General features: G+C 40.4%; 1 protein-coding gene across 3 annotated transcripts in view; it reads left to right on the top strand.

Moving 5' to 3' along the window:
* EGFLAM (EGF like, fibronectin type III and laminin G domains) overlaps window positions 1-14682 on the top strand; it is a 75709-nt gene that overhangs the window by 18204 nt on the left and 42823 nt on the right. For all 3 annotated transcript variants that reach the window (XM_071425515.1, XM_071425516.1, XM_071425514.1), the window contains exons 4-7: window positions 706-732; window positions 5109-5226; window positions 5474-5609; window positions 11980-12146. In XM_071425515.1, the coding sequence (XP_071281616.1) occupies window positions 706-732; window positions 5109-5226; window positions 5474-5609; window positions 11980-12146 (448 nt within the window). The remainder of the gene's footprint in view (window positions 1-705; window positions 733-5108; window positions 5227-5473; window positions 5610-11979; window positions 12147-14682) is intronic.

The following is a 14682-nucleotide window of genomic DNA, read 5'->3' as shown; positions in this document are numbered from 1 at the left end:
GTGAGACTGTGGCCTCCTGAGATATGGCCACTTTTGTTGCAGTTCTGGAAGCTCATATTCTAGAAGATTCCCCCAGCTGCTGGTGTTTAGCTGATGTTTATTTTGTTCTTGAAAGGACTACTTTTTCTCATTGCTCTCCATTGTTTTTAATGTTATGTTTTTCTTTTATATCTCCCTTGCATTCTTGCTTTGGGTATTTTTTTCCCATTTTCCTCTTCTCTTTGCTCCTTCCCTTTTTCTGCCCCACTTCCTCACTACAAGCAATAGTGAGGAGGGTGCTCGGATTTCCTGCAGGTTTCCATCACTCTGGTTGTCAGTTCTGACTTCTGCAGGATTCTGGGATCACAGTGAATAAAACAATATTGTTGTCATGATATATCATTTCTTTATTCATGCATTATTTTCTCCCTTCTTATCTTTATCTCTGTATTCCTTTCTTGCGTTTTTTGTTTCTTAAAAACTAGTTTTGCTAGTAGTGCTGAGAAAGATCAAACAGCACTATTTTTTTTATCTTAATCCTAACAGCAGTACTTCTTAATCAGTGGGAGAGGAAAGTCTGTATCCCCGTACTCATGCAGATGATTAACAGCCACACAGATGCTGCAGCACTGGTCTTGTTTTAATTCGCTGACCCATTATTTATGTGCTTTTGCCATCACTTTTTATTATTTTAGTTCTTAATAAGTCCTATTTGCTTTTTTCCAGGGTCAACACGAAGGACAAGCAATTTTTGTAAGTATTGCTTCACATGAAACTTGGTCACAGATGTGATTAAAAATAAAATTGAATATTTCTGACTCGGTCTCTCTACAGACACATGCAAAAGTTGATCTCAAATGTTGATTCTATGTAGCACGTACACATGATCTTTTGTGGTCAAACTATTAGTCTCAAAACCTCAAAATCCACAGGTAGATAAGGTGGATACATGTAGGCAAAGTAGCTCCCTTTTTTAGCAATGAATTTTTCTCAGTCACCAGAGGTATCTATGGATGTCTTGTTGGGATGGAGTAAGTTTGTGTAAAAAAATTAGGTCTATCCAGGCCGTGAGGATTTAGAGATTATGGGGACAGTCAAGTAGTCAGGGAGACAGTAGAAGGGAAGAACAGAGTCTGGCAGTTGGAGAGGAGATGAAGAGGGAAAAACCTGAGCCAGTCCAGAGAGAGCCAAGGAGGAGGAGGAGCACAGGAAGAGGCCAGCCTTGCAATGCCCAGGAGGAAGGAGTGGGAGCCTAGCTACTAGTATAAAACAAGTTTGAAAGAAATACCAACTCTCCTAATGGCTTTGCAGCTGGTGAATTAATCAGATTGATTATTTCCAGTCCTGCACTCAGTCCAGTCTGCTTCCTGTGAGCAGTAAACAGGTTGGGTTTATTGTGAGCAGGAAGCAAGCTGGAGGTGCTCATGTTTGGATGGGAGAAGGATAACAATTTCAGTGTTTAACTGAAATCCCTAGCATCATTAGCCTCTTGCAAACTTCTGTTTTCTGAGAGCTATTTTAGGAATAGAGAGATCTCACATGGTTGGTGGAGCTCACAGAGCTTCTGTGGTCTGAAATAAGGGGAGTTTATTTGGACTACAGGAGGCTGAGTCCTCAGGATGCACTTGAACCAGGACTATCTGGTTCAGTCCTAGATGAGCTGAGTCTGGATTATGGCATTTCAGAATTGAGGTTCCATGCTGGACACTTTTTTCCTGCTTGATAAAAATAACACTTCTGAGGGGTACTTGTGGAGAAGTATGAATGGCTGGGATTAATCAGCTCCCAGCTGTCATTAATCCTCCAGGAAGTGGTGTTCTTGACGAAATGCTTTCTGTTGTATTCATACCAAACTCAACAGAAATCTGCAATAGTTTTGTGGTTAGGTCTGCATAGTTCATGTTTCCATCACTCCTCTCCTGGTGCTGGTATGACCCTGCTGCTTTCTTGGAGGCTTCTCTGGGCCACGTGGGACTGCTGTAGCAGCAAGAGCTGATTTGCACTGCCTGTTTCTGTTTATGTGTTTGTGTGTTAGCAAAGTGGATAATGTATTATTGTGTATTATATCATCATAAAGCAGAGAATATGTAAGTGACAGCAGCCAGGGGAAGTGCAGATGCAGTACCTTTTAGTACAGGCAGTTGTTCTAATGGGGCATAATATTCAGGAGCTCCAGTACGCATAAAAACCAAGAAAAATCAATAAAAAATTAGTAGGCTCTAAAGGTGGGAGGTTTTAGGCTGGGCACAGAGCCCTGGAGAGCAACACTGCTCTCTGTTGAATCACAAACATACCAGTACAAAATGGGAAGTGACCAGCTGAGACCAGTAGTTCAGGGAAGGAATTGTCGCCAGGGGAGAGAGTGTCATTAAAACCAGCTCAGTTCCTGCAGCTGTGCTGTAATCCAGAGTTTGATAGTCTTTTGGATTAAAACAAAACAGAAAACAGACATTCCTCTGGAAAACAATTTGTAATCCTGGTTTCTGTGAGGCAGCTTACTGAGCCTCACAATTTCAACACACTTGTAGGAAAGGGAAGCAGTGTGGCAGGGCAGGGAGGGATATATGGGATAATCTGTATGAAATCGGCTCCCCTACCACAGAAAAGGCATCACATTGTCTCACCCCGTTCAATAATGTGAGATTGTAATGAGAACACCAAATGTCATTTATCAGGATTTTAGCAAGAGACTCGTGCAAGGCAAGAAAGTGAAGTTGGTGACGATTGAAGCATCATCAGCAATTGTTGAGTTTGGGGCATCAGGCTTCAAAATATAGAGCTAATCTGAGTGGAGGGGGCACTGCAAAAATTATGGGGATAATTCTTCCACATACTACCTAAATTTGTTATCTGTGAGGCCACTCTGTCTCTTCTGAGAGGGACAGAACTTGGGTTTCAGACCTGTCTTCTAAATACAAGCAAAAAAAGAAATTACCTATATACTCTGAGGCTACTGGACAGTGGGGCACAAGGAGCTGTGTTGCTTTTCCAGGATCTGATTTGAAAGTGTTCCTGGTGTGACGAGGTTATTCCCTGACATTGCCACAGGTCAGGGTAGCTTGATGGTGTCCTGAATTTTTACTTATTCACTGATATCCCTGTCCTTGAAGATGAGATGTTTGGTTTTAGAGATACTCACTGTGTGTTCCAGGGCTGTGTTCATGGAGAGAGGCAGGTAGCCATGAGTGTGAGACATGAGTACACCTTGCTGAGGTTTTGAGGGCACACACGTTGAACTTGCTGAATACCTTAGCAGATATCAGGGCTTTGATCTTGACTGGCCAGAAACTCAAAGAAATTCTCTCAGTTCAGTTTATTGTAGACTTGAGTCTACAATAATAAAAAATATGAGTCTACAATAATAAAAAATAATATGAGGCACATACATGAGTATCTAACTTTCTCCAAGGGCCAAGTTCTATTTCATACTATTCCTGAATGATGTGAAAACAGTAAGACAGATAATGAAGGATTTCTCCTCATAAGCATAAGTGTAATAAAGAGGAATACTGGCAGGAAAAAAATGCACAGAGTTTAAGGGCAGACAGACAGTATGTATGGCATGGAGGATAGAAAGGCAGGAGCAGGGGCATCACTTCTGTCACCAGGACGAGGTACAGGGTTTTCAGCAACTGGCTTCTCAGATCACATTGTAAAAGACCTCAGTCCCTTCAGCTGTGAGACTGAAAGACCCAGATTAATCTTTCAGAGTGAGTGTTCTTGCTGCCTCTCTCTGGACAGTTACTATTCCAGCATTGTTATCATCTCAGATTCATCACAGACCTGTCCAGATCATTCGAGCAGATCAAGGGTGAATGATCTGCAAAACAAGATAAAAAAACAAGATAGTGGTCAGGTGATCCATGTTAATAGGAAATCAGTGTTGGAGCTCCAAAACCATGTCCACAGAAATGACAGATGGCAGGGTGTTGCTGAACAATGTTGTAGTAATAATGTAAGTTCCCCAAAGAGTAGAGAGGAAGTGGTTTTTTCCAAAAGACCATCAGAAGGAAATTTAGCAGTTAATAAAATTTTGGGATTGTTTACTATTTGAATGCAACTGGAAGTGCAGATTTGTTCCAATATGAAGAAAAAGGAGAACTCTACATTTTCAAATACACTGTGACTAATGTGTTTAACATCAGAGAATGAAACCCAGAAGAATAGTAGCTGTAAAACAAGTTTTTTGTAAGTGCTTATTTTTCACACCAGAACAGTCTGTGGTATAGGACCTGATATTTCTCTTTCCTTGTATAAGCTGTCAAAATTCATAAGTTTGGGATTAACATAGACATTCCAGATAGGCTGCAGGTAAAGAATACTCAATTTCTGTACACATGTATGTACTCTCCGTTAAAGATCAAATCTAAATGTCTGAGGCTGATCCATGCTATGTGAAGCAGCCAGTGATGAAATGTAATGTTTTGGTGATGTTTTCTATTTTCTGGGAGATTTGAACAGGCTCCTCTGAAGAGTATTCATCAGCCCAAGCTCTTCACATGGAGCTGAGCATTGCCTCCTTTATGGTAGTTGTCTGTGGGTTAATCTTTCTGTGTTTATGGCAGAAGGACAAATAAGGGAAATGCTCGCTTCAGGTCAAGGCTGTTAGCGGAGCTCATAAAATTGTGAGAGATGGTGGGATAGGGCTCTGCTCCGTGAGAAATTAAGGATCATCAGTTCACACTGCATCAAATTGCTTCACTCTCAGGAGGTTTTATGGCCTCTGAATTTAAAAGAGAAATAAAAACAAACAAGAAAAAAAAAAGAGGAAAACACACCAGACTGATACCAAATGCTAGCAGTTGGCTCAACAGAGGGAATAATATGTGCCTTTGACTTCACCAGTGAAAAAGCTGGGTATAAAATGCAAATATCTGCAACCTTATGAGTTATGCTGAGGAATGGGTCCAGGTCAACCTTGTGGATTCCCCTGGGGCAAAGCTGCAGCTTGAGAGGAAACATGATTCTATTTGTGTTTGTTGTTTCTGAGCTGTACTGGGCAGAGGACAATCTCCCAAAGAGAGTACAGGGAAAACACCATGAAAGAACCCTAAGTCCCAGCTCACAGCAACCTCCCCAGTCACACAGAAGTGCTGTCACAACATGCTTTTCTGCTCTTGACTTGGCAGGATGTTGTTATTGGCGACCTGAAGCCGGGCACTGTGCACCGCGTTAGCGTTGGAGCGTACAGCTGGGCAGGGAAAGGACGGCCCAGCATGCCCAGGGAGGTGACAACCTTACCCCAAGGTAACTCTGCCTGCAGGGCTCTGCTGCACGACTGGCAGGGCAGATGCCTGTAGCACGCACACCTGAGCTCTGTTGGGTTCAGCATCACAGTAATTCACTAGTACTTTTCTGCACATGTAGGGTTTTAGAGGGGCAATAGCATGAGGGGAGAAGCCTGTGAATTTGATTGCTAAGTCTGTGGGTGTGGGGTGTTGTGTGTAGCAACCCAGCTGCTTCTCTAATGTTGCTCCTTTGCACTTCTTCTTAGATAAGTGCATGCCTCCTGCGCCACCCTATCAGCCCCAGATCGTGGTGGTTTCTGATTCAGAAGTTGCGTTGTCCTGGAAGCCTGGAGTGAGTGAAGGAAGTTCTCCCATCCAGTACTACACGGTGGAGTTTATCAGGCAAGTTTGCTAGTGGAGTCTGAATTTCAGTGTTTGAGCACTATAGTGTTTTGGGGTTTTTTAACCTCAACTGCACTATTCAACTGCATATAGATATGATTTATTTACTTACTCTGTATTGTATGCTTAGTTTTTCTCTCAGTGTGTGTTGAATTACCATGGAAATTTAAAGACAAAACCAGAAAGGATCCAATTTGTTATAAAATCACCAATAAGTTGTACTTTCTCATGGAAAAAAAAAATAAGATCTGATTTGATCTGTTTCCTCTAACAGCGGTCTGGATTAATGAAGTTTTAAGTTTCTCCTGTCATCAAATGCTGTCAAACCATGCTGAGAAAAGGATGTTTGGCAGAGTGGTTTCCCTGGACTGCTTTAGAAAATAATCCAAGGACTGGAAATTCAGTGTGTTTGACACTTTCACCTGACAAAAGTTATAGTATCATAGAAATATCAGTTTTTGGAAGAGACCTTCAAGATCATCCAGCCTGATCATCAACCCAACACTGTAACCCCTAAAGGAATAAATCACATAACCTGCCAGACCCAGACACCTCTTGAACATAAAGTTGTTTTGGTCTTGAGTTTGCAGAATTTAGACTCACTTTGTCATGCTAATGCTAACCAAGTTTACGTGAAATGTTGATTTCTCTGTTTAGATTTGGGGGGAAAAGTGGGGTGTTGGTGGGGTGCTTTTTTTGTTCTTTTATGATGAACTCGTAAAATTCTCAGCAGTAGAACTGAACTGGCAGAAGTTTCCAGTCAACAAATTGGTTTTATAAGCTGCATAAAAAGGGCCAGGAGGAGGTGATTGTATCTGCAAGCATAAACAAGTATCTGTACGTGACTCTTCATATGCTTGTGTGAGCTAATATCTGCATACAAATCTATTTATTTTTATTTGTCTCAATGTTTACCCTTACAGTGGATGTAAAATTCACCCTTTTAATTCTTTGAGCAAATACTTGATTACAGGTTTTAGCTGAGGTTCCTGGAACAGAAGAGAGAATTGATTCTTAAACTACTCCTATGTGTAAAAGGTCAAAAAAAATTGTTCTTAAGGAAAACATAGTAATTTTTAAAAAGAAATTGTTGTTGTTAGAACACACAGGAAGAACTTGATTTTGGAAGTACGGGTACAATCTAGAAGATATTGATGTAGCAAAAAGAATACCCAGACCGAAAAACTACTTGTTAACTGATGCACTTTGTATTTGGGCTGAAAGCCCCCATTTTTAGTTGGAGGCCATCCAATATTCAGTGCACTGCAAGGCAGGACATGAGAGCTGAAGATCCTTATCTCCTTTGTGTAATGTCTGCTGTAGACCTACAGTGACATTTCTTCAATATCTCTTTTTGAACACAATTTTTATCTGAGCTTTTTGCTCTCTCTCCATCTCTTCTCTCTCATGTGCTCAGTTGATGGGGAAGGGATTTTGTTATGTTCTGACTGACTGCACAGTGGAACCTGGAGGCTTATGTAAACTTCTTCATAGCACCAGGAGCCTGCTAATGGATGAAGTGGGCACCATCATCTCCATCTGATGCACCAAAAGTGCACCCTTGAATGTTTTTGTTCAGCCAGGGAGTGGAAAGCTGCTGTTTAGGTCAAAAGATGCAAGTGATTGAAATTTCAGTGTTTCATTGGCTTTAGACTTTGGGAAAGAATTTGCTAACAGCAAAATGTTTTGATTACACTGTTTAGTTTGAGGTTTAAAGCTAAGTTGAAAGTGCCTTTGTTAATCTTGGGATTATGCTCTCTTAGCCTTGGAAGCTTGGTTGTATATTTGGAGTAAGTTCAATGAGCCATAAGCCCTAATGGCAGCTAAAGGTAAACATTTAACTTTAAGCTTCGTTGTCTTTTGCAGCATATAGTTTTAATTACTATAAAATGTATTATCATGAGTTAAAGCTAGTAAATTAAACCAATGTAAGACTAAAACAAATCAGTTCAAGTAAATTAGAATTAGGTCCTCTTATGTCAAAGAAATACACCATTATCCTGTGATTTTACAAAATTAATAACTTTCTAATGCAAATCTGTAATTTTGCTTGGGCGCAGCACAACTGCCTAAAAACTCTGACATTGTTTAAGTAAATTCCATCTCCTTAGAATTAATTTTATGATTTTAACCATAGGAAAAACATGCTGGGACAAAGCACACCTCTCAATTGCTCAGCTATGATACTGGAGAAATTCATTGCATTCATGAAAACTCAGTATATTAATTGTTTTGAGATACCAGAATCTAATCAGAACCAGAGCTCGCCTGCATCCTGTCTCTACTCAGGGTCTAAATTTGGTGCTTTATTTAAGCACTTGCCTGAGGGATTTCCCTTGGGACCAAAGGAAGTAGTTGGTTCAGTACAGGCAGGGGAGGGTAGCAGGCAGCTTCAGGTAAAAGATGAGCTGAGCTAATTCAGACTCTGCTGTGCTGCTGACTAACAGAGGATGCTAAGGAGATCACAATCCCACTTGTCTAAATGCTGAAAGTCTGGAGGGAGACTGTAGGATTCACTGTTCACTGGATAGTTCTAAGGGAATAAAACATATATATATATATGTCTATGCAACTTTTTAGGCTCACTGTAAATATTCTATTGGTTAATGGTGAAAAGTATTTAATGAAAAATTACATTTTTATGAAAGTCTCTAAGTGAGACCTCAGACTTAAGTATATGAGCTTAGGTGTTTTTCCTAAAGATGCTATGCAAAATTAATTCTTAAAAATGTCTTGGTTATTTTCACTCAAATACTCCAAATACTCAAATTTTTAATCCGTGAAATGCCTACATGATCTTTTAAACTTGGTGATTAATTTATCTGAATTTTTATAGCCACATAGCAGCTACAGAACCACAAGTGTTTAGCAGCACATGCCCTAAAACAATCAGGTCACTTTCTTTTAATCTCATTGGTATGTAGATGAAATCAAAAGCTTTTAATATTAATCTTGGCATGCAAAGGAAATTTTTCAGTATCTTGGTAGTGACATGAAACTTCTGCTGCAATGAACTAGGCAGGTTCTGCTGATAAAACTGGGAGATTTATTAGTATTCAGATGTTAGGGTGGTGCAGATTCAGCATAGTGTTGTGCACAGATTTCTTGATTAGTTTGAAGCCTTCCCTCTCCCTCCCAGAAAAATCTACCCCTGAATCCATTCCCTGCTGAACTGTCTCTGGCACTGCACTGAACCAGACAGTCATTGTTTGCTTTTGTTTGAAAAGAACCTGAAACAACAGATCTGACCAGGGAGACACCTCCCAGTGTCTAGGAAAAAATACTTTTAATACTGTTTCCCTGATTATTTCATGAAACAGGCATATTTGACTAGTATTTAGCTCACTGCTTATGAGATTACCTCCTTGAATGAGAAGGTAACTGATGAAGAAGGAGGAGTGAAGGATAGTTGGGAGGAAGTGCTTAACAACGTTATACTGTATTGAACAAGAAAATGAGTTACCAAAATTGTTCACTTTTCCTTTCCTCACAGATGGCCTGCCATATCAGTTGATCTATTTTGCACAAAGTGTCACAGTAATGTGAAATAATAATAGTTGCTAAAAATAATATGTTATAGTGCAGTATATTATACAAGAGATTTTTCCATTGCAAATGATGATGTATTGTACTTGTCATCATATTTATTATTTGCTGGAATACTTTTAAAAACCATTATAAGATGAATTTTTCCCTTGAGATGAGTACAAATACAGCACGGAAGAAAAATCAGAAACGTTAGAAAAATTGGATTGCTAGGGGGTGCCTCACACTTAAATAATTTCCAGGTGATTTTAAAAGGAAGTTCAAGTGACTATAAAATTGCTGTTCTCTGCATCAGAAAGAATTACCTTCCTGAATTGAATCAGTTCCCAAGTTACAACATAAAGCAATAATCCAAAATTTTGGGTACATTTGGCATGGAATTCTTCCCTTGGTTTATACCCATCCAGTCCTATTTGCTTTAGCCATGTATTTATTATCTTAAAACCACTATGACTTGTGTTAGATTTTTTTCTGCATAGCGTTTATGTGTCGGAGATGCAGAGCTGCATCAAGAGCAGGCAATGTCCATGGAAGGTGTCTGATTTCCCCAGTCACAGATACAGTGCTTGGAGCTGACCTGCAAGGTGCTGTCCCTTCTGTTGGGGAATGTACTGCTGCAGAAAAGTGGGAAAAGTTGTACCAGAATGAGCTCTTCCAGTGTAAAAGTTGACAACACATTGAAATACAACATTAAAAAAAAGGACTGTGAAGACAGTTTTCAACAAAATGTTCCCATCTTAGGGAACATGGGAGCTGGCTTGCCCTGGATGCACTCACCAGCTGAATTTGTGTTCCTTTCCCCATCTGTTTGCCATGTTTTCATCTCATACTGTTTTGTTCACACAGGGAGCATTCTGGAGAAGTAGCAAAGGTCAAGTGATAAATCTTCCTCTTTCCCTCCTTCAGCTGCAGATCCTTACATGTTTGCAGGCATTTCCTTTATTATAAACTTCTGCAGAAGGAAATGTTGGGAGGGACAGTCAGTGTGTTTGAAGCCTAGCCTGCTGTTTGTGTTATCTCCTAGATCTTTTCAGGGTGCAGTGCCTCCTTTGGGTCCCTTCATCAAAGGTGTGTTGTTTCCACTTGGGTGGACACACGGGCAAGGTCTGTTGCAAAGAGGCATCTCTTGAGCTAGCAGGAATTCCTTGGATGAGAATTAGAACCAAAAAAGGATGTGTACAGGAAAATTGAAAACACTACTAAGCAAGCCTTTGGAAGGAGGCAGTGTTAACAGCTTTCATTTGGAAAACACTATATATTTTCATTTTGGCCCAGGCATCAAAAGCTCAGAGGAGGGAAACAATGGAAGAGTAGCCAAAATAAATGCTCTTCTGTCTACCAGGAAATGGTGGTGAAGGGTGACTTAAGATGGTCTGTTTAGCTATCATTACATCTTGTGCGTTTGTCTTATTTTGTTTTTATTTTTAGCGAGACAATGAAATACTCATGTCCCGTGTGCCACTGTGCACTTGAGACAGGCAGCTGGGAGCTGCTGCTTTGCCACTGCATTTGCCATGCTGGCACAAAGCAATGGACCTCAGTGATCAATAAATCTTATATTGACCACTAAAAGAAAACATACATTAACTTTGGCATTTCCTTCCAGCTGAAAATAAACAAATACAAAATGCCTGCGTTGTGTTATAATTTTTAATTTGAAGACTGTTGGAAACATTTGCAGCTAGTCCTGTGTAAACACTGGTAGATTCAGGGTGCACTTGGAGGTTATTTCCTGTAATAAATATTGCAAGGACACTGGAATAATTTTCTCTGAAAGCTATTTCTGTCCTTATTTTACTTTCATAAACTTTAATTTTAATATTTTGGGTGGCCTAGAGTGAATGTTTACATTATTATGTTGTTTGTATTTGTTTAGCTTCTTATTTTGTTCTCTCTTTGATAAGAAGAGGCCACTTTGGGAGAGAGTGGAAATGGTGTGAAAGCATCTGAATACTCTCTCAGAGTACTTGAAGTTGCCCAACCCTTTACAATGTGCCTGTATGCATGAATTTAAACTTGACAACAAACTGCCATGTGAATGGTTTTACTGGTTTCACTTGAAATATAATGGCACCTAGAGAAGTACTTATTGGCAGCTGGCTTCCAGTATGAATAGGGAGTTAACTAGGCATTGTCCAAAAGCAGCTATAGGAATGTTACGAAATCCGGGCACACAGGCCATGTTCTGTGCATTATTGTTCTGTGGGTTTTGTGGGTTGTCTGTGTGGATTTTTTGGTGGTTTTGTTTGGGCTTTTTTTGGTTTGGGTTGCTTTTTTTTGTCTGTTTTTCTGACGAGAAGACTGGATCCATATGTTCCTATGTAAGTGGATTAACCTGATTACCTGTGAGATCAAATGTTGGATTCTCATCTTGCTAATGCTTGTGTATGTTTGAAGGGACTTACTGGCATTGGAACACAAACTCTTAAGAAATAAATCAAGACCTTTCCCTCTATTGCAAACTATTGCTTTATACAGCCACACAGGGAGGTGGTAACTGCGGGTAATAGACCCTCACTTGAAAACTATGAATCCAAAATCCACAAAACAGATAAAATTGACTGGATTTGTCAGTCATTCCTTGATTTTATAAGCAAAATCTGAGTAATTGGGTTTGTATGATTATACAGTTTTGAAATCACAGGCTTCACAGCTTGGTAATGGTGGGTTGCACAGTCTGATCCTTTAAGAGTGAAGGGTTTCAGTGATGATTTAGTAGATTTCTGTCTCATTTATTAGTGTATTTCCTAGAAAAGTATAAATGCAGCTAATTTATGCAGCCGGCTTTAATTATTCAAGATCTGGTCTTCATTTCATCCTCAAGGCCAGACCTTGACAGCAACTGGACGGTAATAAGAGAGCAGATCCAGATGGAGTCCATGGTTCTGAAAGGACTTCTCCCAAACACCAAGTATCAGTTTGCCATCCGAGCAGCAAACTCCTTTGGATCCAGCCCTGCCAGTGCGCCGAGCGATGTCATCCGTACATTCAGTGAGTACAGACACCTTTTTGTCATTAAAGCCAAACAAAAATGAAGTGTATCTGTAAATAAAGTGTATCTGGGGCAGCTGTGGAGGCCTGCTGGTGGAAAGAGTTGCTCTCCAGGCACAGTCACCTCCATTCTGACACCTCTCAGTCCTGCCTGAGGAGCTTGCAAGCAGGCACCCTGTGAAAGTCCAGCCATGAGCAAAGATCTGAAAAGACCCAGGCAGAATCACTCTCATGCCATTTCTTTGCTCTGGGGGTCATTGGCAGTTATTTCTGGATTACTACTTTCTGAATTTTGTGCTGGTTTCATGCAATACTAATAAGTGAATATCATGGGGGAAAATGAGAGAGACGAATCTATTGTTGATTTTTTCTGTTCTTTGAAGCTGAACCTTATATATTACATTTATCATTCCAGCAACTCAGAAAGACCAAATCAAACTTGTACAGTTTTCTGAGGAGTAAGACTCTTAAGCACAGTCATGAAAATAATTATATAAGGGAATAAGCACCCCTTTTTGATCAGAAGCTGCATAGCAAAAATATTAGGTGAATCTGCCAACATAACAACTTGTTAACTATTATATTTACATTTGTGTAGCAATATAGACCATGCACACTGCAGTAAGTGTTGGTCCAGTTGCTGCTGGGCTTCCTCAGGATGCAATCCTCTGCCATACTGGTTTCTCTGTAGGCTGACTTTAAGGGGCTGTTGCCCCTCATCACACCCAAATTCATAGCTTGTATGTGAGAATCCCAACCAAGACAACACAGAGCATATAGGGAATCATGCAAATCACATCTTCTAACAGCAAAAAATCCAATGTCACAATGAGAAACAATGGAGGAAACAGAGCCAAAGCCAGCAGGGTATGGGAACTAACTGAGCTATATCATTAATGTTCCAAAATTTTTCTATACAAATGTGTACTATGCAGTACTTTTAAGTGCCTTTTTTTTTTCTTTTCTCACTCTCTCAATTGCAAACCATCTCTAATTAACTAGTGAAAATGAGCATTCAGGTAGGACTGTGAGCTCTGCAAGAAGAGTTTGCATGCTGCAAAAACACAAACAACATGCTTAGTGATCCACCAGTTTAACCTGATAAAGATTTATTTCTGAACTGCCTCTCTGTTGCGGAATCCATTTTCTCATTGACTCTAATATGGCAGTTTCCATTCCTTTTGTCCTTCTGTCATAAATTCAGTCACTTGAACAGTTTGCATGTAGTTTGCTATGTCTGCTGAGCTCATAAGTTTAACTTCTGAAGTAAATGTTTGTGAAAACCTTATGCAGTGTACTCTGGAGTTCCTTGGCCCATGGATCCTCCAGGGTCAGCTCCTGCTGCCTCAGGCACATGTGTGCTCCCTGGTATCTTGTTTATCTTTGGATGTTAGCAGCTGCATCCTTTGGTCAGAAAAGATAAAGTGTTTAGCTCTGTTAATAAGGGTGGAATCATCCTCATGCTGTGCTTATTACTGCAGTACTCCAGGGAAAACACTTTGCCTTGGAAACTACTTGTTCTGCAGAGGCCTGCCAAGATGTCTCTAGAACATGGGTTTCTGTCATTAGAGCTTGGAATCAGATTCACATCTGGTGTGCATAAGCATTGATTTCTAGAGAGGTTCATAAGGGACATTAGCTTGGTTCTCTATGCCTGGATCAGATCTGAAAATTCAGTATATTATGCATTTTGCACTGCTCTTTGATTTGGCTTAAAAAGTCTGTGCTGGCCCAGGGTAGGCACATTGGTGCTGCAGCGGCTGAGAGTTTGGTTTCCCAGCTCCAAGAGCCTGGCAGTGCTTGGCAGAGACCCTCATGAGCAGGCAGGGCTCCTGCAGGCCAGGGCCATGCCATGTCCATGATGTGCTCCAGCCCTGCTCCAGGCCACTTGCACTTGGGGCTACTGTGGTGCTCTGGACCCTCTGGCAAATGCAAATGTTGTTCTTTTGTCAGTGTACTATTTGAAAATAGGCTTAAAAACTACATATAGCCACTACCCATGAAAACCTGCATTATCTTCTGGATACCTGTTGTCGCAACAACCAGATTTGTGCAGAGCAAGGAGTGTTGCTCAAAAGTGTCAGGGATGCATGCCTTTAGAAATAAATTATTTGGTTTTCTGAAGGGAGGAGTGTAGCTGAGATGATAGTCTAGCTGATAGCAGCTCTCACTTATCTTTCCTTGTGGTGTCTCTGTAGGAGACTGACTTGATCTTAACCAGATACACAAGTACTCTGCATATTACTAGAAAAGCTAAACTTTTGTTGGGAGAAAATTTTTCTTCATTAAAGCTGTGCAGAGCCTGAACATTTTTTTTTTCCCGAAAACATTAAGAACCTCTGAAGAATGATTTAGTGGACAAGTTTCAGAAAAAAACCAGGAATAGAAAAAAACCCCCCGAACTACACACTGTACTCAAAGGCATCCAATTAAAACTCACTCCTAATTCACATTATGTATCTGAAGGTACCCTCCTGCTTCTAGCAGCCAGAAAGCCCAGAATTTTGGTCCAGTTAATCACTCACTTCAGTTGCTC

This window comes from Agelaius tricolor, unplaced genomic scaffold, assembly GCF_023055355.1.
Source record: "Agelaius tricolor isolate 1412-34295 unplaced genomic scaffold, bAgeTri1.0.p SCAF_4, whole genome shotgun sequence".
NCBI classification, from domain to species: Eukaryota; Metazoa; Chordata; class Aves; order Passeriformes; family Icteridae; genus Agelaius; species Agelaius tricolor.
This window is presented reverse-complemented; position numbering and strand designations above follow the sequence as displayed.